The 27,196-nt window shown below is 42.8% G+C and overlaps 2 protein-coding genes across 2 annotated transcripts in view; one reads left to right on the forward strand and one right to left on the reverse strand.

Moving 5' to 3' along the window:
• Positions 1–27,196, reverse strand: part of LOC134297668 (uncharacterized) — a 345,438-nt gene that overhangs the window by 224,568 nt on the left and 93,674 nt on the right. The window lies entirely within an intron of this gene.
• mat1a (methionine adenosyltransferase 1A) overlaps positions 7,843–27,196 on the forward strand; it is a 53,619-nt gene continuing 34,265 nt past the window's right edge. Inside the window, exon 1 of the mRNA XM_062975829.1 lies at positions 7,843–8,304. Within this exon, the coding sequence (XP_062831899.1) occupies positions 8,208–8,304 (97 nt within the window). The 5' untranslated portion in view covers positions 7,843–8,207. The remainder of the gene's footprint in view (positions 8,305–27,196) is intronic.

Below are 27,196 nucleotides of genomic sequence, written 5' to 3' on the forward strand. Positions count from 1 at the left end.
CCAACCCCCTGCTAAGAAGCAGGAAATCGCATTCAAAGCACCCCCGACAGATGGCCATCCAGCTTTTGCTTAAAAGCCTAAGACAGTCTAAACATGATAAGACCCTAGTCCAGTCACTTCTGTTTTGAATTAACATGGGTTACATTGTTACATCTTCAAACTTTGCCTCTGAAGTTTATCCTGTTTTTCAGATCTCATTAAGAATAGAACAGGGCAAAGTACTATTTTTGTGACATCTCATCAAAAGCCGCCCCCTTTACCTTTGCCACAGTTGTTCCTAGTTATTCCACAAACCTTTCAAAAATAACCTTTTAGAAATCTAGCGAGTTATTCATTTTCTTTTCTCTTCACTTATTAATATTCATCACTGTAATGAATAAGCGGTCTGTTAGAGGCTTTGCACCAACAGTGAGAAACTTTATAGTGCATACTTACTGATCAGTGTTGACATGGTTATATTTAGTTATACCTTCCTCAAAAACTGGGATTCAGTACAACTCTCTACTAAAAAGAATAATACAATTAAATATAATAGAAGATATTTTTGAGAAAAAAAACTTTACCCTCTATCAGACAATACTTTCTTGGATATGAGTGTGGCCCCATCTACACTGATAATTTAATGTGGACTGGTCATTTAACTGCACTGAACTGTATAATATAAGTATGCACTGACCATATAACGGAGTTTGATCTGCATTAAATGGTCAGTGTAGATGGGGATTGTGACATTGTTGCTTCACTTAAATCTTTTTTTACATTATTTTAAAAGTTCAACAAGTTTTTGTATATCATTGTATCTCCTTTTTCTTCCTCTTACAAATTACCCATATATGTATTTTATATGCCATTGAGACTGGTAGTTTTGGCCATTAATGTTCCAGAGACAACTCTTGTGGCTCTGGCAGCAAATCCTTTGTCCCTTGGACATTCCAGGGATTGCCACAAATGAAGAGGGAAAAACACAGGTAGAAATGACCAGGTATCCCCTTCCTTTTTTTTAATAGTAAACTTTTTTTTATCTTCCAGTTCCAGTTGGTGCCTCAGTCAGGCGCCAAAAATATCAGAGAGAATGGGTACATCCCATGGTATTATCTACTCATTAGAAGGCTGCCCCCATAAATTCAGGTCTGAGCCAGCCTCACTATATGTCTTTCATTTTGCTGTTTTGTTTTTCTTTATTTTCTACAAAATACAAAGATCCGTCAATAAGGAACTGACCTGAAAATCATCAGAATTACAACATATAAGCAATGGGATCCTAGACTATCCCTCCACTTCTGGAAAATCATTTCTCCAAATCTACTTGATGCATTGGGAATGTTGCAACATTAGAAATTCACTGGTATTCTTTGGTTTCCTCTAATAACAGATATGGATTCTTAGAAAATTGCTTTCTGACAACCAACTTTAACAACAGCAACTCATTAACAGTGAATTCTTAAAGCTCTGCTTCTGGAAAGCAGATAATTTTAATTTCAAATAACCATATGATCATACTATTACTTTTCATTCGTTTTGATAGAATTTAAAAGTGTAGGTTCTCAATATTATACACCCCCAAAGGTCTCAAGTTCTGGAGGTTGGATGCTCTTCCCAGATATACAGTATATGACTGGGAGTTTTCTTCCAGAAGTGCAGGTGGCAAACTCATCAGAACTAAAGCAAAGGAAAGGTTTCCTTTCTCAAGTGCAACAGCCTCAATATTCTGGCCATATCTTAAGGATGTCAAAGTACAATGGCAACTATGTAAGAAATAGTACCACATCTAGTTTGAACTATAGACTACTGTTTCTTTTGGTAGCTACATTCTAACTGTCAGACATTTGTTTTGTCAATTAAGATCTTAACATATATAATGTATCAAATAAACCAGATATGAGCAAACTCAAGCCCTCCAATAGGCTGTTAGGAATTGTAGGAATTGAAGACCAAAACACCTGGCGGGTCAAAGTTTCCCATGTCTGAAGTAAACAGTATTAAATAAACAAGCACAGAACCAATGTGGTGTAGTGATTTGAGCAGTGGATTATGACTTTAGAAATCAGGGATCAAAAATTTGCTCTGCCATGAAAACCTACTAGGTGACTTAAGGAAAAACACACTCTTGCAGTCTCAGATGAAGACAAAAAATGTTTTTTAGTCTAATCGTATCAAGAAAACCCCAAGATAACTTTGCTTTATAGTTGTCATAAGACAGAAACAACCAGAAGGCACACACCAGAAAATGCTACCCATCTTCCATCCGTGCCCATTCAAGCAAAACCAGTTCTAGCTATGTCTATCAACTGCAGATACTATGCATAGGAAAACAGCAAGAAAAGGCCCTCTCCTTTCTAGGTAGGCATTCATTCTCAGCAAACAGTATAATACAGGGTGAGATCCATGCAAATAAAAGGTAATTGCCCTGAAATTAGGTTAAAATCAAGATGCACAAAGGGAAACATAATTGCCAGGCAAATAACATCTCCTGCATACTAATCACCCAACTAAGTTTCAATAATGACACAGGGTTATATATGAATTTTCAGGGCTGTATGACCATGTTTCAGAAGAATTCTCTCCTGACATTTTGCCCACATCTATGGCAGGCATCCTCAGAGGTCTGTTGGAAACTAAGCAAGTGGGGTTTATATATCTCTGGAATGTCCAGGGTGGGAGAAAGAACTCTTGTCTGTTGGAGGCAAGTGTGAATGTTGCAATTGAGCACCTTGATTAGAACTGAATAGCCTTGCAGCTTCAAGACCTGGCTGCTTCCTACCTGGGGGAATCCATCGTTGGGAGATGATTAGCTGGCCCGGATTGTTTCTTGTCTGGAATTCCCCTGTTTTTGAGTGTTGTTCGTTATTTCCTGTCCTAATTTTAGAGTTTTTAAAATATTGATATCTAGAATCTGTTCATTTTCATTCTATCCTCCTTTCTGTTGAAATTGTCTGCTTCTTGGCAGGAGGTTGGACTGGATAGGCCATGAGGACTCTACCAATTATATGATTCTATGATTCTGTGTCCACATGCTTGTGGACTTCAATGGCTTCTCTGTGTCGTCTGGCCTGGTGGTTGTTAGAGTGGTCCAGCATTTCTGTGCTCTCAAATAATATGCTGTGTCCAGGTTCGTTCATCACGTGCTCTGCTATGACTGACTTCTCTGGTAGAGTGAATCTGCTGTGCTTTTTATATTCCTTGATTCATGTTTGGGGCCAGCTAATCACCACCCAACAAAGGATTCCCCCAGGCAGGAAGCAGCCCGCCCTTGAAGCTTCAGGGCTATTCAATACTAATCAAGGTGGTCAATTGCAACATTCACACCTGCGTCAAACAGGCAAAAGTTCTTTCTCTCACCATGGACCTTCCACAGATATATAAACCCCACTTGCCTAGTATCCAATAGACCTCACAACCTCTGAGGATGTCTGCCATAGATGTGGGCGAAACATGGCCATACAGCCTGGAAAACTCACAGCAACCCAGAGATTCTGGCCATAAAAGCCTTCAACAACACAATAACGGCACAATTCACCTTCCTTTTTTCATTAAGTTTTCTACTTGATCTCAGTGGCACATCTATATCTTGATTTTTATACAATTATTTTACAAGTTCAGTCTGCATCCTACAGCAGCCCAAAATTTATCCACAAAGGTTCTCTTAGCCAACCAAGCTTATTTCAGAAGAAATATAGCATTTCTCCTATTGACATCTTAAATCATCATCACCATCCACCATCATTATCATCAGAGAGGAAAATAATATTCAATCATGCTTGTTTAGATTCATAAAAGGTATAGAAATCTGGAATCTTCTTTCATCATCAAAAAGAAAAGATAAACTTGGGGAACCTGAAAAGCCGGGATGCAATTATATTTAATTAATCTTGACTGCAACCTTATGTAAGTTGGAATGCAGGCCTAAGGGTGTTATTGACCCAAAATTTAGGGGTTCTCCTCTGAATTAGGGAGACTTAATGCCTTCCGATTGCAGGTTCGAAAATCCTGGCAAGCGGGAGGCACTACAGATCAATTTCCCCCATTCCCTCAAGAATCTCATCCTAGAGCCGTGAAGAGAGATGACCAAGTTGATATTTATTCGAGTCAGCTGACGCGGATGTCAAAACGCAATCATTCACCGAAGTGACATGTCACATAACACATTAAAACACTTTTTATAACATAAAAACAGGGAGATCAACTTTGGATTTCCTACGGCCGCCCCTCCAGACTGGCCTCACGCTGATTGGTTGTTGCTAACAGTGGGAGGGGAAGCAGAGGCGCGCCGACCAATCAGAAAACCAGTGCCATTTTGGCCCCTTGACCGGTCAGGAGCAGGGAGGCGGGCCAGGCAGGAAACAATGAACCGGGGATGGTTTTTGAGTGGATTTAAGTGATTCATGGAGGCTATAATGGCTGGAGATCCCCTGGGGTTCTCAAGCCAACCAAATATTGTTTTGCAAAAGTGAGAATATACATGTCTGAAACTCCAGACTCCACTTTCCTAATGGCTGAATATTGAAACAAACGGGTGAGGCTTTTGACAGTGGGATCAGCTAGGTGTGTAGACAAAGGAGTGAGACGGTTTTGGGTAATCTCCACTTCCCGAGGGTGGAGAGTTTTACCCCAGTGGAATGTGGTAATCCTGCCCCAGTGGAATGTGGTAATCTACCTTGAGTGGCCAGGCTCCAAAGCTCAAGGGAACAGCCATTCCTTATTGTTCATGCAAAATGTCTTGATTGAGACCTTTAAGTGTGTGTGATTATGTGCCTTGATGACGAAACACTGGGGTCATGCCAAGGTGACATTTCATATTTTTGAGAAATAAGGGCAAGATTGTAAAGCATGTGGTTTAAAATTGGCTTTTTTCCTTTGCTAACCCTTTTGTTTGGGAGTCACTGGTTAAGGAAAGGATTAGGAGTCGTTATCTCTTGCCTCAAGCTTTGTGCCAGGATTTAAATCATAGTAAACTCCAGTAAGATATCTCAGTTACCTTCTGCTATAAATATATGAAATATAGGACATAAAGCCTTGATTTTTGAACTATCTTTTACAAAGTCCTGGGGGGGGGGGGTCACCTCGATCACAAGGGTTGAGTTGAATATACTGCTAATAACAAACAAGAATTAATTCTCATACTATTCCACATGTATTTGACTGCAGCCCCTTCACACAGCTGTATAAAATCCACATTGAATTGGATTATATGGCAGTGTGGACTCAGATAATCCAGTTCAAAGCAGATATTGTGTATTATCTGCCTTGATGTTCTGGGTTATATGACTGTGTGTAAGGGCTCTATCTCACATCTATGAGAGACAGAAAAGTGGGATAATGTAGGAGAGTGTGTTCAGAAAGACACAATTTAGCAGCTCCATCTAGATTTGGAAGATATTTATCCAGTGTGATATATTCTATAATAATGTCTATAGATCAGAAAAGTGATTTGTTTTGGATTAAGGTTTACAGAATCTCCAAGCCCTTAAGCCACAGTTTCATACGTTCACACAAAATCCTGGAATATAAACCCCTACAGATATGGGGGTAATATTGTAAGTAAAACCCGAGCAGTGGAAAACGGAAATCAAACTGAAAAGAATGAAAAAGTTTGAAGGGACCTGCATCAACTACCTTTCACTCTTTTTTCAAACCAGAAAAGTTAATTGAATAGGAAAGAATTTCAAATTCATATAATAAACAAATGGTGCTTGGGAAAATGGAAGACTAATCTCATCTGCTGTTAGTCGGCCCTACTCATATCTAAAATGCCATGGGATGCAAAAGAAGCCATCAAACACACAGGCAAATATATGACTCCTGCAGTTCCACTTTCCAGGCATTTTCTTCATCGATATGATGCAATCCAGGAACTGAGCCCAACTGGACGATGGAACCAGGGAGAGGCTGCAGCACACCTACCTACACATGCTTTGTGATTTAAAAAAACACACACACACTTCCTTCAGCACTAAAGATGGAAGATGCCATCATGTGTCACTTGGACTTTAAGCCACAAGCACAGACCAGTGATTCCATCACTGATAACCTGAAAAAACCCATTAAACCTAAGCTGCTACTCACCAAGGCCCCATCTACACTGCATAGTTTCAAATTGCTTTCTGAGACTCCAAGGCCCCTTCCACACAGCTGAATAAAATCCCACATTATCTGCTTTGAACTGGAATGTATGGCAGTGTGGACTCAAATAACCCAGTTCAAAGCAGATATTGTGGAATTTTCTGCCTTGCTATTCTGGGTTATATTGCTGTGTGGAAGGGCCCAAAGTCAGCAAGTATCTGATTTTTCATTGTTAAAAACCACAGCATTGTTAAAAACCACAGCACCTCCTGATCTTAAGAACCTTCATCTTGAACAGCCTGTCTAAATAGAAAGTACAAATTCTTTTCACACCTGGCCAACTTCCCTTTCAGTATACATCCTCTATTCATCTGAACATTTTGTTGTTATTTAGTGGCATCACCTTTGGGGGCTGGTCTTAGCACAGCAGGCTAAACCACTGTGCTGTAGAAAAATCCTGCTGATCGAAAGGTTGGCAGGGTTGGGGTGAGCACCTGCTGTTAACCCTAGCTCACCTGACCACCTAGCAAATTGACTGGCAGCGCAGCGTTTTGGCTACGCCGCAGGAAGGGAGAAGGGGGAAGAGCTGAGGATACAAGTGGGGAATTTACTGGTGCAGTACTTTTCAAACTCATTTATCTATAAGAAACGTGGCTAAATTTAAATGGGGATTACATGAGATTGTAGTTTTGGGATGTGTCTTTCAGCTGCATATAGTAAATGATTTATCCTATACTTTGTCCTTTTTAAAATCCAAAACGTAGCCTACTTTCTGGATAGCCCTGTACAATGGAATTCTTTTTACCTGAATAAATGTTTTTGAACTTTTACTGAGACTCTGCACTCCGTTGCCATCCTAAGTTGAAAGGCTTCTCTTTGCTCGTCCCGTGTAAGTAACTGTTGCATTTGAAAGCTTTTGCTCTGCTGCATTTTGGTGGAATCTCCCCCAGAGAGGGTTAAATTGAGTCTAACTGCTCAGAGATTACCACAACAGAGCCGGCGTTGTCCGTAGGTCATGTGGCTGGCATGTCTGCATGAAGCGCCATTACTTTACTGCTGAAGCGGTACCTATTGATCTACTCACATTTGCATGTTTTTGAACTGCTAGGTCGGCAGAAGCTGGGGCTAACAGCGGGAGCTCACTCTGTTCCCCGGATTTGAACTGCTGACCTTTTGGTCAGCAAGTTCAGCAGCTCAGTGGTTTAATCTGCTGCGCCAGCAGGAGCTCCAGGTCCCTTTCATAGTGTCAAATAAAATCCAGATTATCTGCTTTGAACTGGGTTATATGGCAGTATAGACACAAAGAATCAAATTCAAAGCAGTTAAACTGGATGATCTGCTTTGATAATTATATGGCAGTCAAATGTAGAAAGGTCCAGGGACTTGGGTCTCAGGAAATGGGATGCAACAGACACCAGAGGGAGGGAGGCAAAGTTACATAACTTGGCACAATCGCCTTGAAAATTGCATCAGCTCAGAACAACCCGAAAAAGAAGCCAAACCGGCCTGCCCAGCTCTTCCTAGCCCGCTTATACAACCGCAGGGCCAACATGGAGCTGCCTGGATTTGTTACTTCCCTCCTTTTCCTTCCTCCAAAGGATGGAGTTTGCCCCATCGGCCCTCTTTTGGGCGAAAGCCGACCTTGGCTTTAGGCGGATGTCGATCCTAGGCAGGGCATTGGCTGATCTTCCATCCCCGCACGAAGGGAAACACGCCCCTTTGCCCGGGTTGCCTCGCCTGCTCCTCCTTCTCCCCGCCCCTTTCGCTCCCTGCGTGGGAATGGGCTCTTCCAAGGCCCTCCTATGGGGATGGAGGTGGAGGAGGCACTTTCACTTTTCTATAAAGGCCCGGCGGCGGAGTGACAGCTCAGACACTCGCCGACAGGGGTAACCCGAAGCCCCCGGTTTAAAAAAAGGAGCCCGGCCTTTTGCGCCTTACAAGGAGGCGGAGGAGGAGAGAGAGAGAGAGAGAAAGAGCAAGGCCAGCGACGTCAGAAGGAGCTGCTCCTGGGAAGAGGGCTCTCTTTCTTTTTGTCTCCAGAGGAGGGTCCCCGAAAGGAAGGAAGGAAGGAAGGAAGGAAGGAAGGAAGGAAGGAAGGAAGGAAGGAAGGAAGGAAGGAAGGAAGGAAGGACAGGACAATCACAGCCATGAACGGGACGCTGGACAGCCTGGAAGACTACACGTTCAACGAGGAAGCCGGGGCGTTCATGTTCACTTCGGAGTCGGTGGGAGAAGGGCATCCAGGTGAGCAGCCAGCTGGCCAGGGAGCTTCCTTGCAGGGAGGGAGGGAGCACCAGCCATGTGCCATCCAGCAGTCATCTCCCCCCCCCCCCCCCTCTCTGGTTCTACACAACCATATAATCCATATGTTCAAAGCAGATAATCTACATTCTCTGTTTGAACTGGATTATATGAGTCTATGTAAAAGTAAAGGTTTTCCCTGACGTTAAGTCCAGTAGTGTCTGACTCTGGGGGTTGGTTCTCATCTCCATTTCTAAGCCAAAGAGTCGGCGTTGTCCATAGACACCTCCAAGGTCATGTGGCTGGCATGACTGCATGGAGCACCCTTACCTTCCCACAGAAGCGGTACCTATAGATCTACTCACATTTGCATGTTTTCGAACTGCTAGGTTGGCAGAAGCTGGGCCTAGCAGAGTTCACCCCGCTCCCTGGATTCGAATCGCCAACCTTTCAGTCAGCAGTTCAGCAGCTCAGCAGTTTAATCTGCTATACCACCAGGGTCTATATGAGTCTACTCTGCCACATAATCCAGTTCAAAGCAGATGATCTGGATTACAAATGGCAATGTAGATAGGGCCTTAGATAGATAGGTAAAGGTAAAGTTTTCCCCCTGATATTAAGTCTAGTTGTAATGATAAATACTCACAAATGTCGAAGAGATAAGCAAACACTATAAAGGTTCAAAACATAAAAAGAGATGTGACATGTAAAGGCCACAGAAATAGTCAGGCCTCTCAGAGTATAGAGCTATCTTCTTTCTATGTGAAAAAGATAAGCAAATAATATTATAAAGGTTCTAAATATAAAATGCACTATGTAATTTAGAGCATCATGTATAAACATTATTACCTGAGAGTTAACAACAATAATGAAAATAATAAGTACAGTCAACTGTTGTAATTCACAGTAGTATCTTCCAGACTGTAATGTTTAAAGGAAACTGTAATTATCAAGGCTTAAATGTGGACTAAAGTCAAAACATATCAAGTAGTCTCCACTATTTAAACAGTTTCTGAAGACTCCAATTGGATTTGGCAACCAACATAATATAAAAACCTTGACCAAAAGTTCTTTTGATTCTTTGAGATCTTGTGTTGATGTCGTCAACACAAGATCTCAAAGAATCAAAAGAACTTTTGGTCAAGGTTTTTTCTAGAATAAGCTTTTCAATACCTGTGAAGTCTTAAAAGATATATTAACCAAAATTATTTTGTAAAGGTTGAATGTGTTTATATTATGTTGGTTGCCAAATCCAATTGGAGTCTTCAGAAACTGTTTAAATAGTGGAGACTACTTGATATGTTTTGACTTTATTTCTGTGGCCTTTACATGTCACATCTCTTTTTACGTTTTGAACCTTTATAGTGTTTGCTTATCTCTGCGACATTATTAAGTCTAGTTGTGTCTGATTCTGGGGCATTGTCCATAGACACCTTCTAGGTCACCTTCCTGCCGGAGTGGTACCTATTGATCTACTCACATTTGCATGTTTTCGAACTGCTAGATTGGGCCTAACAGTGGGAGTTCACTCCGCTCCCTGGATTCAAACCGCTGACCTTTTGGTCAGTGGTATAACCCGCTGCACCACCGGGGGTGGGTACAGTGTTCCCTCATGTCTCAGGACCACCCGCAAAAAGTGAAAATCCAAGAAGTAGGGATGCTATATTTCCTTAGGAAGGAAGTAGAAAGAGGGAGGGAGGGAAGAAAGAAAGAGGCAGGGGAACATGGCACCGCTTCCTTCTCCTTCAGCTACTGTTTGGGCTCCTTCTCTGCCCCACCGCCCGCACCCGACTGAGACCACCACCACTGTTAATCATAATTTTTTATGATTTATAATATTATTTTAGTATTTATTTAAAAACCTCGAAACAGCGAGTCCATGAAAACCCAACCACGAAGTAGTGAGGGAACACTGTATATGAGTCTACACTACCATATAATCCAAAGCAGATGATTTGGATTTTATATGGCAGTGTAGATGGGACCTTAGATACAAATAGATAGATACCACAAATCTTTACTTCCTGCTTTTGGTGCAGACATGTGCCAGTTATCTTATTTATCTCTTGTTCAATCTATTGATCTATCTATACATCTATTGCAAACTTTTACTTCATGCTGCTAACCCCTTGTGCAGACATGTGCTAATTACACAAACCAACAAAATTCAGAATCCCAAACGATCTTAACAGATGATGGGCCGAAACTAACAAAATGAAGTTCAACAGGGACAAATGTAAGATACTTCACTTAGGCAGAAAAAATGAAATGCAAAGATACAGGATGGGAACGTCTGGCTCGACAGCAGTACGTGTGAAAAGGATCTTGGAGTCCTCGTGGACAACAAGTTAAACATGAGCGTACAGTGTGGTGTGGTGGCAAAAAAGGCCAATGGGATTTTGGCCTGCATAAATAGGGGTATAGTATCTAGATCCTGGGAAGTCATGCTACCCCACTTTTCTTCCTTGGTCAGACCACACCTGGAATACTGTGTCCAATCCTGGGCACCACAATTGAAGGGAGATGTTGACAACCTGGAAAGTGTCCAGAGGAGGGCGACTAAAATGATCAAGAGTCTGGAGAACAAGCCCTATGAGGAGCGGTTTTAAGAGCTGGGCATGTTTAGCCTGCAGAAAAGAAGGCTGAGAGAAAACATAATGGCCATGTATAAATATGTGAGGGGAAGTCATAGGGAGGAGGAAGCAAGCTTGTTTTCTGCTGCCCTGAAGACTAGGACACGGAACAATGGCTTTAAACTACAGGAAGGGAGATTCTACCTGAACACCAGGAAGAACTTCCTCACTGTGAGAGCTGTTCAGCAGTGGAACTCTCTGCCCTGGAGTGTGGTGGAGGCTCCTTCTTTAGAAGCTCTTAAGCAGAGGCTGGATGGCCATCTGTCGGGGGTGCTTTGAATGTGATTTTCCTGCTTCTTGGCAGGGAGTTAGGTCATTCTTATAGAGGTTTTTTTTTGCACGGAATTCAGATGTGAATTTTTTGTCACTTGTAGTTTTTGCAATGAAGCTAATTGACTAATTAATGCATTTACACACAGTTATCAATGGAATCTAATTGATATCAGCGTGTAAATGCATTAATTATTTGATTAGCCTCATCGCAAAAACTACACAAGATAGAGAAAAAATAAACAGATCTGCATTCAGTACAAAAAAACTGTAAGAATGACCCAAAATTTTATCTGATGAAAAATACTTGTTGGCTTGTGGTATTACTCTATCTATCCATCATAAAGATTTACTTCATTCAGCTTGCATTTTGTGCAGATATGTGCCCGTTATTTTACCTATCTGTTGATCGATTTATCAGTCCATCTATATATCTGTCACAAACCTTTACTTCCTGCTGCTAATTCCTTGTGCAGACGTGTGTTATTATCTGTCTTGCCCAAGGCTTTCATGGCCAGAATCACTGGATTGCTGTGAGTGTTCCGGGCTGTATGGACATGTTCCAGAAACATTCCCTCCTGACGTTTCACTCACATCTAAGGCAGGCATCCTCAGAGGTTGTGAAGTCTATTGAAAACTAGACAAGTGGGGTTTATATATCTGTGGAAGGTCCAGGGTGGGAGGCTAGTGTGAATGTTGCAATTGGCCACCTTGATTAGCATTAAAGCTCTTCAAAGCCTGGCTGCTTCCTGCCTGGGGGAGAAACACAACCTACAAACTATCTACAGAGCCACTAAGAAAATCCAACAAATCCTACATTCAGCAAAGGACAAGAGGGATCCTCTCACCTCTGCAGGAATCTACCGTCAGGCCCAGTCCAACCGCCAGGCCTCCTTCTTTCCAGGCCTTCCCGTGGGGGGGGGGGCTGCGGGGGGGGGCTGCACGAGGCAGGGCCAGGCCGTGCGGCGGGAAGGCCCAGCCAGGCCACGGCGGGAAGGCCTGGCCCCGCCTCCTGCACGGCCCCGCCCTCGCACCGCAAGGGGGGGGCGCCAAAAAGTACCTTTGCCTACTAAGGAAAATTACCTCAGGATGGCTCTGTCTACCATATACTATGCCATTATGAACAAGTCTACACAGGAACCACCCAACGCAGCCCAAACATGAATCAAGGAACATGTGGACTAACTCAACCAGAGAAGTCAGCCGTAGCAGAGCACTTGATGAACGAATCTGGACACAGCATATTATTTGAGAACACAGAAATGCTGGACCACTCTAACAACCACCATGTCAGAGTACACAAAGAAGCCATTGAAATCCACAAGCATGTGGACAATTTCAACAGAAAGGAGGAAACCATGAAAATGAACAAAATCTGATCACCAGTATTAAAAAACTCTAAAATCAGGACAGTAAATAAAGAACAACACTAAAAAAGGGGGAATTCCAGACAGGAGACAATCAGAGCCAGCTAACAACTCCAAACAAAGGATTCCCCCAGGCAGAAAGCAGCCAGGTTTTGAAGCTGCAAGGTTATTCAATGCTAATTAAAGTGGCCAATTGCAACATTCACACTTATCTCCAACAGACAATAATTCTTTCTCCCTTCCTGGACATTCCACAGATATATAAACCCCACTTTCCTAGTTTCCAACAGACCTCTCAACCTCTGAGGATATCTGTCATAGATGTGGACAGAGCATCAGGAGAGAATGCTGCTAGAACATGGTCATATAACCCGGAAAAGTCACAGCAATCCAATTATCTGTCTATTTATCCATCTAAAGCTTTGCTTCCTGGGTCTAAGCTTTTTGTGCAGACATGTGCCAAATATCTATCTGTTGATCGATCTGTCGATTCTGTCGATCCATCTATATATCTATTGCAAACCTTTACTTCCTGCTGCTAATTCCTTGTGCAGACATGTGCTCATTATCAATCTTTTATAAAACTTTACTTCTTGTGGCTAGTTTTTTGTGCAGATGTGGGAATTATCTTATCTATCTCTTGATCAATGTATTGATCGATCTGTCAATCAATCTATCACCTATCACAAACGGTTACTTCCATCTGCTAACTCCTTGTGCAGATGTGAGAATTATCATGTCTGTCTCTTGATTGCTCTTGATTGATCTATTGATCTGTAAATCTACATATTTATCTATCGCAAACCTTTACTTCCTGCTGCTACCTCCTTGTGCAGACATGTGCTAATGTGCCTATTTATTTATTTATTTATTAGCGACATTTATATCCCGCCCTTCTCACCCCGAAGGGGATTCTATCTATCTATCACAAATCTTTACTTCCTGTGGATAGCTTTTGTGCAGACCTGTGACAATCTATCTATCTGTTGATCTACCTACCTACCTTCTACTATTCATCATCTCTCTCACACACACATACACAGGCCCTTTCTACACTGCCATATAATCCTAATTATCAAATCAGATAATCCACTTTATCAGCTTTGAACTGGATTATATGAGTCCACACTGCTATATAATCCAGTTCAAAGCAGATAATTTGGATTGTATATGTCAGTGTAGAAGGCCACACAAACACACCTTCTCTTCCTGCTCTAGATCTGAATAGCAGAAACCAGGCCTTATAGATGAATAGAGAGAGCCCCACCTCACATTCACGCCCACTGATAAGCTGTATTGCTCCTCAACAGCCACGTTGTTGCCCTCATTGTTTTGTTGTGACATGCTGCTTTTCAGTCAAAGCACTTCAAATACAGGTAGTCCCGAGTTACAAACACCCAACTTACAAATGACTGACAGTTAAGAACCGGGATGAGACAACAGGAAGAGAGAAAAGAACTACTTCTCTGAGGGGGAATTAACTCCTGAAAGAGTTATCATGGAGAAAAGGGGTCTCCACTGCAGCTTTATCACCAATCCTTGTTTCCTCAACAAGCCAATTTTTTCAAAATCCAGTTATCACAGGGACAGAAAGTGAGGTGGAATGTTCTGAACAGAGGCCCAGACAGCAAAACAAACACCACAGGGGTGTTCACCCTTCCCTATGCTATCCAAAACGAAAATATGTATTTTGCTCGACTGGAGTTGCACTTAAAAATGTACCTGTTCTGACTTGCATACAAATTCAGCTTAAGAGCTAACTTACAGAACTATCTTGTTCATAACTTAGGGACTCCCTGTAGTGTACTTCAAGGCCAGAGTGTTGCAAACTATAAAGGATGGGCACAATGATTGTGGGTTACTTTTGCAGAAAACAGTCCTTTCAAGAGTATGGCATTCCTGGGATGGATGGGAGAGACACACCCTCTCTAAAGAAGTCTGCTTGAGATCTGCAGCCTTTCCTCTAGGCACACATGTCTAAAGAGTTCAGCCCAAGGCTCCACTGAGGCCCCTTCTACATGGTCCCATATCACAGGATCTGATCCCAGATCTGCTTTAAACTGGATTATATGAGTCTGCAATGCAAAATAATCTGGGATAAGCAGATAATCTGGGATTGGATCCTGGGATACAGTGGCAGTGTGGAAGGGGCCTAAAAAGTATGTGGGATTTGGAAATGTTGGGTGAGTCTGTTGTATCTCCAAACCAATGTTTTATTAAAAAGCCCTTCAACTAGTGAATAGATTCTCTCAGATATTTATCATGCTGATGTGAAGATATCACATGTGTTCTCTGTCAGCCAAAGCTACTTCAGGTGTCAGTAACAAAATCCATGTGCACCTTAGATCAATATTGCTGAGAATGTTTTAAAGTCTGACACACATCTTTTTTTTCTCAAAAAAACTTTTAAAACTTTTGGGTTGAGCTTAGAGCCTACAAGTTTTGGCTTTTTAAATCTTCAATGAGCTCTGGCTGTAGTGGCTGGGGGATTCTGGGAGCTGTTGTCCAAAAAAGGAGCTTTCCCAACTCTGGTTTACAGACGTGTGCATGTATGTACGTACACTAATTCCGCCTTGGACTGTATGCTTGCTGTACTTTTTAGAGTTGTCCCAGATGCTTCTTATACCATGAAACTGTAAATCATTGCCTACAGCAGCTGTGCTCGATAGAAGTATAGGAAAACTCTGCCCACCTTCCCTTTCCCTAACAACATGAGTGGCACTGGACAAGAGGACCCAAGTACTAACTGTTCAGGCCATTTCCTTATACAGTAGAGTCTCACTTATCCAAGCCTCGCTTATCCAAGCTTCTGGATAATCCAAGCCATTTTTGTAGTCAATGTTTTCAATATATCATGATATTTTGGTGCCAAATTCATAAATACAGTAATTACTACGTAGCATTACTGCGTATTGAACTACTTTTTCTGTCAAATTTGTTGTACAACATGATGTTTTGGTGCTTAATTTGTAAAATCATAACCTAATTTGATGTTTAATAGGCTTTTCCTTAATCCCTCCTTATTATCCAAGATATTCGCTTATCCAAGCTTCTGCCGGCCCGTTTAGCATGGATAAGTGAGACTCTACTGTAGCTATGAAAGGAAAACAAATGATTGATTTTAAAATCATGGAAATGTTTAAGCATGGTGCAGGTAGTGATCAGCCAAATTTCAATGCTGACATCACTATGTGAGTTTATTTTATCTGGGAAGCATAAGAACACAAGGTACCTGCTAACATTAGACGCAAATAAACAAATGTTCCTTTGCACAAGGCCAGTTTAGGAGGGTCGAGCTAATCTCTGATACACTCAGGACCTTATCACAGTAGGAAATACTCAGTTTCTGAGACTGTTTGATAATGGTTTCAAAAGGGTCCCATCACATGACGTTTGCCCCATCCCGTCAGTATTCCATCGGAATCCGTCTGCAAAGCGTCGCCGTAATAGATTATTTGTTGACTGAATTCTAATTGTGTTTTTTTTAAATACTATGGATTCTTCCATCACTGAAGCACTGTTTTGTGTATGATAGGAAAATCTGTATGCAACCTATCGGCAACGATACTTTTAAAAAGGTCACAGAATGATGTAGGGGGTGTTTTGAATGGATTGGGAAGAAGAAGCCTTCCATGGTGTGATGAGTCAAAGCGCAGTATTTTCAAATCATAAGAATTATAATAATCAGGTGTAATGAGGAGAGTATGCATCTAGGCTCAATACGGTATGCATCTAATCCTAAAAAATATGGGATGCATACTGATATAAACAGATTATAACCCAATGTGATAAGGTTCTCAGATGTGCATTTTGGCATCCTAGAACTTGTAGTGAAATTCAGGTCTGAAATTCAAGTTAAAAAGAAAGGACTGCTTTGGGATGCAATCCTATAGCTTTTGTGGTGATAGAATCTGGCAGAATGCTTTATGATCAGATCCTTTGAAGCTTCCTACTTGTCATGAACTGCTGTTATTCTTCTGCTGTCAGTGATCTGACCATAAAAAATCAGATTCTGGGGAAGGTTTTGCACCACCAGCATCCCATTCTCCTGGTGATTTCTCTGAGCCCTGGACTTGGATAGCCTTTAGTAAACAATTTTAGAAGGATTTCAAAAGGTTTCCACAAAAAGGAAAGAAAAATCACACTGAGCTTCCCTGTTGGTTAGAACATGATAGGGTTTTGAATGTTGGGGTTTTTCTGTCTTCTTCTTCTACCTAGTAGGACTTCATTTTAGGTTATTAGACAGTGTTGAGTTCTCTGGGAGAGGTCACTGCAGAGCTTGTCCACATTTTAACTTTCACTCCCCCTTTGTAATGTATTAACTGGGGATTCTGCGTCAGCTCCTCTTCTGATGGCAAATAACCTTTGGTAAGTACAAAAGCGCAATCTCTCCCCACAATACAGAAGAGGCTTTCATGATAATGACAGAGGCAATGATGCCAGGCTAAGGTCACCTGTTGTTTTGTTTTTTTAAATCCAGTGGCCTTGATGCCAAGGTGCTGATTTGATCCTGGGTCTTACTTTATTTTTATAGACATCAGGAATCACTTTTGAGCTCTCACACACGGAAATATTTAAACTTTTGACACATTGTGAAACATATTTCTTTGTGTTCTCTGTTTCAGTTTCTTAAAATGCTTGTTTCTTAAGTCTGATTTGCTTATCAGAAATTGTGATATTTAATGTTAGAGAGTTGTAGTGTTTGAGGATTGGACTATTAATCTGAAGACGGCTTCAAATCCCCACTCAGCCATAAAACCAATTGGGTGACACTCACTCAACCTCAAGGAGCCTCTGGTGGCCTAGGGGATAAAAGCCTTGTGACCTGAAGGTTGGGTTGCCTGCCTGAAGGCTGCCACGTTCGAATCCCACCCGGGGAGAGCGCGGATGAGCTCCCTCTATCAGCTCCAGCTCCATGCGGGGGCATGAGAGAAGCCTCCCACAAGGATGGTAAAACATCAAAAACATCTGGGCGTTCCCTGGGCAACGTCCTTGCAGACTGCCAATTCTCTCACTCCAGAAGCAACTCCAGTTGCTCCTGAAACGAAAAAAAAAAAAAACAAAAAAAAAAACTCAGCCTCAGAGGAACACAGTGGCAAATCTCTTTTGAAAAAACATCCAGAAAACACTGTGATGGATTCACCTTGGGGTTGCCATAGCTTCGAAATGACGCGAAGGCACACAAAAATCTGTAATGTTACTTCTCCAGTGTCCTAGTCACATGAGGAAATCATTGTGTGATTAATGTTAATGTAGGTGAAGGTGAAAACAAACCCCCCTCTGAAGAAATCTTGCCAAGAAATCCCCATGAAAGTTTTGTCTTAGGGTTGCCAGAAGTTGGAAATAACTTGAAGGCACAAAACAGCAATTCATGTATAGGCATAGAAATTTAAAAAAACAAAACCAAGCAAACACTTGTCTGTCAGTTTGAACCACAGGAAATGAGTCTTCATACATTTTTTGTATAAGCCTGCCTGTGCCGAGATCAGTGTTAGAACCCTTCTTCCAGATCCATCAGTCTTAATATCTTTCAAAGATGAAATAAAAAGAGATTGTCTAATACTGATAGCAATGCATGAGAGGTTTGTACTGAAATGTTTTAACCAGGTTCTTTTCCTCTACCTGAAATTCACAGGTAGTTTTTTCTTCAGCTCCAGCAAGGTATTGTGATGTTTTACCTGTTTGTAAAGTCCAAACACTTCTCTATGTTTGTTTTCCTTTCTTAAAGCCCCTAAGAGGACTCTTCACTCTGCAATTTTCAGAGTGAAACACTCGGGATAGTTTAGCTCTTGTATTCCCTTTACTTCTCTCCTTGCCAAATTTATCCGTAATTCTCACTAGAGACTGCAAGTCACTATCTTCAGGGCTATCCTGAGGCACATTTTATTTGAGGCAAAACAATGTGGAATATGGTCTGTATCTCTTTGACTTTACCAACATAGACAATATATAGGGGCCATTCTAAGTGGAGGATAATTGGCCCCAAACTCAATAGTCAGTGAGATCTACTATCAGTAAGAGCCACTAGCTAGTAGCTCTCAGGGATTGAACTTGGTCCAGGAGCCTTGAGTTGCTGATTTCTTGTGTATGCAAAGATGGGATAGCTTAAGTGTTGCAGTATTCTTTTTGTGGAGGAATGAACAGAAGGGATGCGCAATGCATAATTTAATTCAATGATGGATTGTTTTCTTTAACTGAAGGAAGAGGTCGTAGCAAGCAATGTGGTGGATGATGCTAATCATGCCTCTTCACCTAGCTGTAAAATCTATTTTTTTCCATAGATGAAATTCATGTCCTCTTAAATTCAAATTAAGGACCAGATGATTCTGGATTATACCATTTCCTTGGCTATAACACTTCAGGCTACAGGCAGTGGAGCTGTATGCACAAAACATAGCACATTATGTACAGCACATTCATTTCTTTTTGGGATGATATGAAGGACATTTTGTTTCTGTCTCAACAAAACATTTGAATATGTACATGTTCACCCTCCCACATGTGCAGCCTAAGGTGGGTAGAGCAAGGCTGAATAATAATAATAATAATAATAATAATAATAATAATAATAATAATAATAATTTCTTGATTCTATTGAAAATAGTATAGTCTTTAAATACAATAGTATTTAGTGAGACTTGACTTTTCTATTGTCATTCATTTTCAACAGGTAGGAATAGTATAGTCCTTGACATATTGGGGATTATTGTGTTTTCTGAATTTGGCTGATACTAGTGGGAAAGAATTTGGTTTCAACTTGGTTTTGAAGAATTTTCCAAAATTCAGACATTTCATCATAGAAAGAACTTGAGGTTTCAGAAATACAAATGAAGAACATCAAAAGATGTTGCTTCCTTTCTTCCTACATATCTACCTACCTACCTATGTGCAAACAACAACCAAACTGATAACTGAGCTTTATCTCAGCCCTGGAGATAGGAGGCCATCTTATGCAGCTTTAGAGGTGGGCTGGCCGGGTCTTTTTTGGGAGGAGGAGTGGGGTGTTTATTTATTTATTTATTATTTAAACTTATATGCCGCCACTCCCCTAGGGCTCGGGGCGGTTTAGATGTGTACATGTCAAGAGTGTCAGGTTGTACATGGCATGGGTGGCTTGTCCTCTCTCTGCCCCTCAACATATATAATCTGGGGTGACTGAATCATTCCGCCTCTTGGATAGACAGTGAACAGGAATTAAGAACTTCAACCTCTGTAGGTCACTGGAAGGTTGCTCCCTCATATGAGACCTAGCTTGGGCTCAAAACCGGGACTACCCCAAGGAGCCTTCTTCAATTTTGCGAAGAGCTTCCCTGGAAATTGGAGAGCCATTTGAGAGTACCGTGATGAGCCAGGATGCACTCTCAATGCCGAAGGGGGAGACTTTAGAGTCAGCTTCCCATGGCTGCTTGTTTGGTGGTCTATGCCCTCTCGACCTTGGGCCGACCTGCCCATGTCCCTGGTCTGGGCAGGGACCCCCTGGGACCACCAGACAGGAAAAGGATTGGCCCTCTCTGCCTGAAATGGAGGCACTAGATGTGACAGAGATCCTTGGACGGGTGCCTGTCTCTCCTTCAGTGCCCCCCTTTTGTGGAGGCCCCCAGCAACATCGCTGCCTCTCCCTGTCAAAGAGGCAAGCACCAAAGATGGCAGCTGACCTTGGGGACGCCGTCGGCGAGCTTCTGCCTTCTTCTCCAAACCCCAAAAAGCTTCGGCGCAAGCGTGCGGGTCACCTCGACCAGAGACGGAAACACTGCCATGATATGCGCCGGACTTCTGGTGAGAAGCCAGAACAAATTATTTTGTTAGCAGAGGGAGTTTCTGGCACTTTGCAGAGTGCTGGACTGACAACGATAGGAACCAGTAAACCTCCAAATCGCAGGTCTCCGAGACCTCAAAAGAAATTTAAGACTAGAATCTTCTGGGGAGCAGGATTCAGTAGCTGGACAAGACCTGCAACTACCACCTTCTCCCACAAATTGGCCAATGTTCCCCCAGGTGGTTCTAGATCTGTAAATATGGAGGAGGGAGCACTCCCCCAAAACACTAAAACCTGGGATTTGAATATCAGAACTGTGGGCATAAAAGAGAGAGTGACCTCCCAGTGTGCTGGAGTTAAGAACTTATCCCAACACTCTCGAGGGAACCTAGACTTGATGTCCCCTAGACCACCCCCCCCCCCACCCACAATGCTGGCCGGGTGATATAGCCTTTACGCCTGCCCCTCATTCCTCTGAGGTCCCCATCCATGACCACATGTTAATTGGCCATGCCCCATCTCCTTTTCAGGGGGCCAGTCGAACATTGGGCACCTAGTTTCTACCCTAGACCCCCCAAGAGAAGTAGGTCTGTCTGTGGGAATTCCTACGATCTCTGGGAGGGGGAGGCATGACGGTAGGCGCAGGCTGAATACTAGAGGGAGGCTGAGTCGACGGAAGACTCGGCCCCCCTCTGACCTGCGGCCTATCCCCAAGTGCACTCATGACAGGCTACCAGTTTCCTCCCCTCCTACCCTGGTGTTAGTGAATGCTAGGTCCATAAGGAATAAAACTGCTACTATCAGAGATTTTCTTACTGACCAGGGAGCTGATCTAGTGTGTATCACAGAAACTTGGATCCAAGAGGGGTATGAGATCCTACTCCAGGAAATAACATCTCCAGGTTATGTAATCACCCACCAGATGCGGAGCGGGAGGCAGAGGGGTGGGGTGGCTATGCTCTCCCGTGAAGGCTTTTCACTTAGGGCAGTTCCTGTTTTGGACATCTTTGGCATTGAAAGTGTTGGTCTGGTGTGGGATTCCCCTGAGAGCATAGCCTTCCTACTGGTGTACCGTGCGCCTAGTGCACCAGCAGACAGCCTATCCCAGCTGCTCGAGACTGTGTCGGAGTGGTCCTTGAGGTTCCCCAGACTTATCATCCTTGGGGATTTCAATGTCCACGCTGATACAGACTCTTGCTCAGCAGCAGCTACGGACCTAGTGTCCACCATGGAGACACTAGGACTCTCGCTCTGTAGTACTGGGCCCACGCATCAGGCAGGACACACGTTAGACTTGATCTTCAGCGCAGGAATTCAAGTGACCCAAGCCTCTATTATAGAGGTTCCATGGTCGGATCACTGTGCCCTGAGGGTCAGGCTGGAGCATGCCTACCCACCTGACAAGGGCACCAAGCCAATTTGGGCTCGCTCAAGAAGACTTATGGAACCTAGTAGGTTCCAGAATGCTCTGAAGGATCTGGAGCCTGTCAGCGACTTGATCGATGTGCAGGTGGACACATGGAACATCAGGCTATCCAATGCACTCGACGAGATCGCCCCTAGACGCCCTCTCCAACCCCGCCGAAATCGGTCTCCTTGGTTCACCGAGGAACTTCGATCGATGAAGCGGGAAAAGAGACGGCTAGAGGGCGTGTGGCGAGAACTTCATGACAGAGCTTCGAGATCAGCTTATAGGGCATTTATGGAGTCCTATGAGCATGCTATCATCGAAGCAAAGCAAGTATATTATGCCTCTTTGATAGCATCCACCAGTTCACGACCGGCAAAATTGTTCAAAATAATTAGATCTCTAACGACGGTTCCTACTGTCCCAAAAAGTGATGATCAGGCCCCTTCAGCTGAGGCCTTCCAAAGCTATTTTGTTGACAAGATCTCACTACTACGCCGGGACCTCCCTGCCACAATTGATACAAGGAGAGAACTTGAGACTCCATGGCCACTTGCTGGGCCTACCCTTGACCGGTTCATCCCACTGGACGCAGAGGCTGTCGATAGGCTCATAGCTGCAGCTAGACCGACCACTTGCTCCCTCGATCCATGTCCCTCCTGGTTGGTAAAATCCTGCATGGAGTGATTACGTGATCCTCTGTTGAAGATAATAAACAGCTCCCTGGAGCAAGGAGTCTTTCCAGAGGGTTTAAAAGAGGCGGTGGTCTCTCCCCTGCTGAAGAAACCAGATTTAGATTGTTCGGTTCCCTCCAGCTATCGCCCAGTTTCGAACCTCTCGTTCCTGGGCAAGGTGATTGAGAGGGCAGTAGCGGAGCAGTTGCAACAGTTCCTAGAGAACACAGCCGGATTAGATCCCTTCCAGTCTGGCTTTCGTGCAGAACACGGGACAGAGACTGTGCTGGTTTCCATCACGGATCACCTTCGATGCCAGCTTGATCAGGGCGGGTCAGTGTTGCTCGTGTTATTAGACCTCACTGCAGCATTTGACACAGTCGATCATAATCTTTTGACCCACCGCCTTGCCGTTGTTGGAGTCAGGGGGACAGCTTTAAATTGGCTGGCCTCCTTTCTTCACAACCGTGGACAGCGAGTGGAGAGGGGAGGCCTGGTCTCTGAAAGGTCCCCTCTACTTTGTGGGGTGCCTCAAGGGGCCATTCTTTCCCCTCTGTTGTTTAGCATGTATATGCGACCACTTGCTCAGTTGGTCCGAGATTTTGGGCTCGAATGTTATCAATATGCTGACGACACTCAGCTTGTATTAAAAATGGAAGGCCGACCGGATTCTGTACCCGACAATTTTCATCAGTGCCTCAAGGCCATTATTGGATGGTTACGTTCCAGTAGGTTAAGGGTGAATCCAGCAAAGATGGAGATCCTATGGCTGGGCCGACCGGGCAGTGGGGATATCCAGTTGCCAATCCTGGATGGTGAAGCGCTACGCCCGTCTTCACTAGTAAAGAGTCTGGGAGTCCTCTTGGACCCTTCACTGACGATGGAGGCCCAGGTCTCTGCCGTTAGCAAAACCGCCTTTTTTCATCTCCGGCAGGCTAGACGGCTAGCCCCCTATCTGTCTAGGGACAACCTGGCTACGGTGATCCAGGCTACGGTCATCTCGAGACTGGACTACTGTAATGCCCTTTACATCGGCCTTCCTGTGTCGGTGATCCGGAAGCTCAAATTGGTGCAAAATGCAGCTGCCCGGCTCCTTGCGGGAGTCCCGATGAGATGCCACATAACACCAATCTTACGGCAGCTGCACTGGTTACCAATTGAGCACCGGATCACTTTCAAAGTGATGGTACTTACCTTTAAGGCCTTACATGGTCTAGGGCCGATGTACCTGAGGGACCGCCTCACTCCCTACAAACCCCAGAGATCCCTCCGTTCTGAGGACCAAGACCTGTTGGAAGTCCCCAGTTTTAAGGCCTTGCGTCTAACAGCAACTAGACGCAGAGCCTTTTCAGCAGTGGCACCATCTCTCTGGAACACCTTGCCACCTGAAGTCCGTGCCTTGCGGGACTTGTCGGCTTTCCGCAGGGCATGTAAGACACACCTGTTTCGGCAGGCCTTTGAGTTCTGTTAGATGTTTTAAAAGGTGCTTTTAGGATGTTTTTAAGATATTTTTAAAGATGTTTTAAAGATGTTTTAAGATGTTTTTAAATTGTTGATTTTAGCCGGTTCTTGTAAGCCGCCCTGAGCCCTAGGGGAGTGGCGGCATATAAGTTTGAAAAATAAATAAATAAATAAATAAATAAAATATCTCCTGGTCACCAAACATATTTCAAAATTTCTCAGAAAATTGCCCTTAAAGTTTCCAGGATGCACAATAATCCATTCTGTCCTTTCTTCACCCATTGCACAAGTCAGATAAGTGAGCTCCCAACTAATATAGTGAAATGGTCAATTGTGTTCCATTAAGAGCTTTAAGGGGCTGGTAATGCCCATTGGGTCAGCCTTGTCTGTAGTCCTCATTGCAGTTCTGTGGAGGTAAGGCTGGATCTACACTGCCAGATCATCCAGATTATCAAAGAAGATAATCCACATTATCTGCTTGGAAGTGGTTTATATGACAGTACGCAGCCATATAATCCAGTTCAAAGCAGATAATCTGTATTTTAGATGGTAGTGTAAATGGGGCCTAAGCCTCTTTAAATTCATTGTGGTTCAGATCTTAATAGAGTCACATAGGCTTTTGTGCCTGATTAACTGCTTGTGAAAAACAAACAACAAAGGTCTGATATGCTTTTTCCATGCTTAGCAGGAGGCTTCTAATGTCATTATATCAAATATCTAGAATGGAGAAATGTGATAATAATTAACCAGGGTTTTAGGGGCTTTTTTGTATTTGCAATAGATATGCAATGTTTATTTTTGAAAGCTCTTTTCCTAGTGATCAAACACATATATACATTCTAGTCTCATGATATCTGAGAAAAGCACATGAGGAGTTTAGGCATAGTAACTAGGGACCTTATCCCATGGGTGGCAGTGGTAATCATGTAATCGTGGCATTTAGTCCTCTAGCATTGCAAATCACTATGTTACGTTATTCATTACTTATCACATGTCGTCTGAATTTGCTGGTTTCTCTGTTACTAACCATTTTCATCCTTATCCCAAGCAAATGGATTGTTTGCACACATACACGCTCCTTTTAAAGTCCCCTGCGTCGTGGTATGGTCTCTGTCCCTCTGCATTGCCTTGATGACTTAGAAATGTTGTAAAATTTGGGGGTGGGGGGAAGAGGGCATGGGATAATGATCTAGGATGGTTTGTTGCCCCAGAGTCACTCCACTTTGGTTGGGCAATAAAGAGTGATATAAACTTTGACCTTAATGATTACGGATTCAAATAGGAAGTCTATTTCCTGCATGCCCTTAGGGTGAATTGTAATGTTTTCGACATCAAGTGTCCCAGTGGTCTTGTCTTATATGTTTGTCTTATATGTTTGTGAAGATATAAGTGTAAATATTGTGTCTTTGCCTCTGGCATCACGGGGCTTCATTCATATGACTTGTTCCTTTAAAATGAGTTCAAGGAAAGCAATCTCTAGCTTTTACTAGACTACAGATGGCCAAAAGGGGAGCCTGTGGGTGGCCACTGGCTGGCTCCTTGACTCAACTTTTCTGATTCTTGGTGCTCTCTACCTGTTCCTCAAACTCTATAAACTTTCTCAAAGGAATTTTATTAAAAATAGTGTGATTCTTTTGGAAGAATAATCCTCAAACCATGCAGAAAACTACTCCAAACTCATCAGAACACTGTTCCATCCTCATAAGGAGCCCAAAGCTCTTAATTATCTATTAATACCTCAATTTTCCTCTTCAGTCCCTTTCTAAAAGGGCAACAGGAAATAAATATATAGCATTTTCTGCTGCTAAACTGGTTACCCCCCAAGAATATAATGCCCTGATTCATTTCTCTTTGCTTCCTTACCTGGCCATAAGCTTCGCTGGATTTAGTGAAGCATATTTTGATTTGGCATAGATAGAATAATGGTCCTTCTCTTCCGAGTATAAAATTGTCCAAATTGTTCAAATGTATGTACAAAGGGTTTCAACCAGCATCAAATAAACCCAAGATAAACAGTGCTGCTGTTAATATTTTCTAATTGCTTTTAATAATAAATGGCATGTTAGTATAATGGTCCAACTAAAGTTATCGCATTTGGCAAGCACACTCAGTTTCAGACTTCTTAGAAGTGTCTAATCAGTGAGTTAATCTTGGCCAACCTACTCATATGACACCATCTACAAGGTGTAGAACTATCTGGTGTCTCAGATCTGAATCTGGGCCAAAAATGGAATCCCTCCTTAAATATTTGCCTTGCTCTGGGAATAACTGCCTCTTTAACCATTCAGTCCTGCATGTGTCTGTTAGGGTCTCATTAAGTTCATTGACATTTACTCCCAGGCAAGTGGGTATAGGATTACAGGCTGGGGAATTTGCAACCTCCCCACCCCCACCCCAGCTGTCAGATAAGAATATTGAAGTTAAGAGTGTGTTTTTATGCTTGAAAGGAAACAAATCCAGAGTAAAAGGGACAGTAGGAACTTAAAAGCCAGATGGTGAAATTAGAGCCTTAAATGCTAAAGAAAAGTTTCCTAACTTGCCTCTGTGATGTGCACCAAAAGTTCAAGATGTTGAAGAAATGGTTTATAGCAGTAGTAGGCAAGTTCAGAGATCAAGTGCCAGCTTTCACATCAACATCCAGTGGATGCTGCACAAAACCCAGAAAAACCCACAACAAATAACAGTGGAAATGACCAGGATCCCCATTTGGTTTAGTAAAGCCTCTTGTAGGCTTTTTGGTATAGGGATATTACTTTTCCACCATACATACACAATTTGGAGAGCTTGTAACAAAGGATTCCCGTGCTTGAAGTAAAGAAATTACTTTTGCTGCTGATCTCCCCACTCCAGGCTTACTTTTGGTTAGTTGGGCTGTAGACTTCTACAACGCATTCTCTGATCTGTTACACATTTTGTCTGGGGAGGGCTAAGACATTTTGCTGCCTTAGGCAGAGTAGCAAATGTACCCCTTTACACACTCATACAAGTCAAGAGTTCATAGTAACCAGTAAAATTCATAGTGAAGCAGAAAATCCAAGAAGAACCTTTCCCTTTCTTGCTATTTTTTTTTAAAAAAAACAAAGTAAATATTTAGTAAATTGCTATCTCTTTTGCAGTATCTAAAGCAGTGGTTCTCAACCTGTGGGTCCCCAGATGTTTTGGCTTTCAACTCTCAGAACTCCTAACTGGCTGAGATTTCTGGAAGTTGTAGGCCAAAACACCTGGGGACCCATAGGTTGAGAACCACTAATCTAAAGGGTGTCCAATGATAAAGCTGGTCCAGTTTACACTCCCCTCTTCCATCCAATATGTGTTAGAAGGGGTAG

The sequence above is a fragment of the Anolis carolinensis genome, chromosome 3 (genome assembly GCF_035594765.1).
Source record: "Anolis carolinensis isolate JA03-04 chromosome 3, rAnoCar3.1.pri, whole genome shotgun sequence".
Taxonomy (NCBI): domain Eukaryota; kingdom Metazoa; phylum Chordata; class Lepidosauria; order Squamata; family Dactyloidae; genus Anolis; species Anolis carolinensis.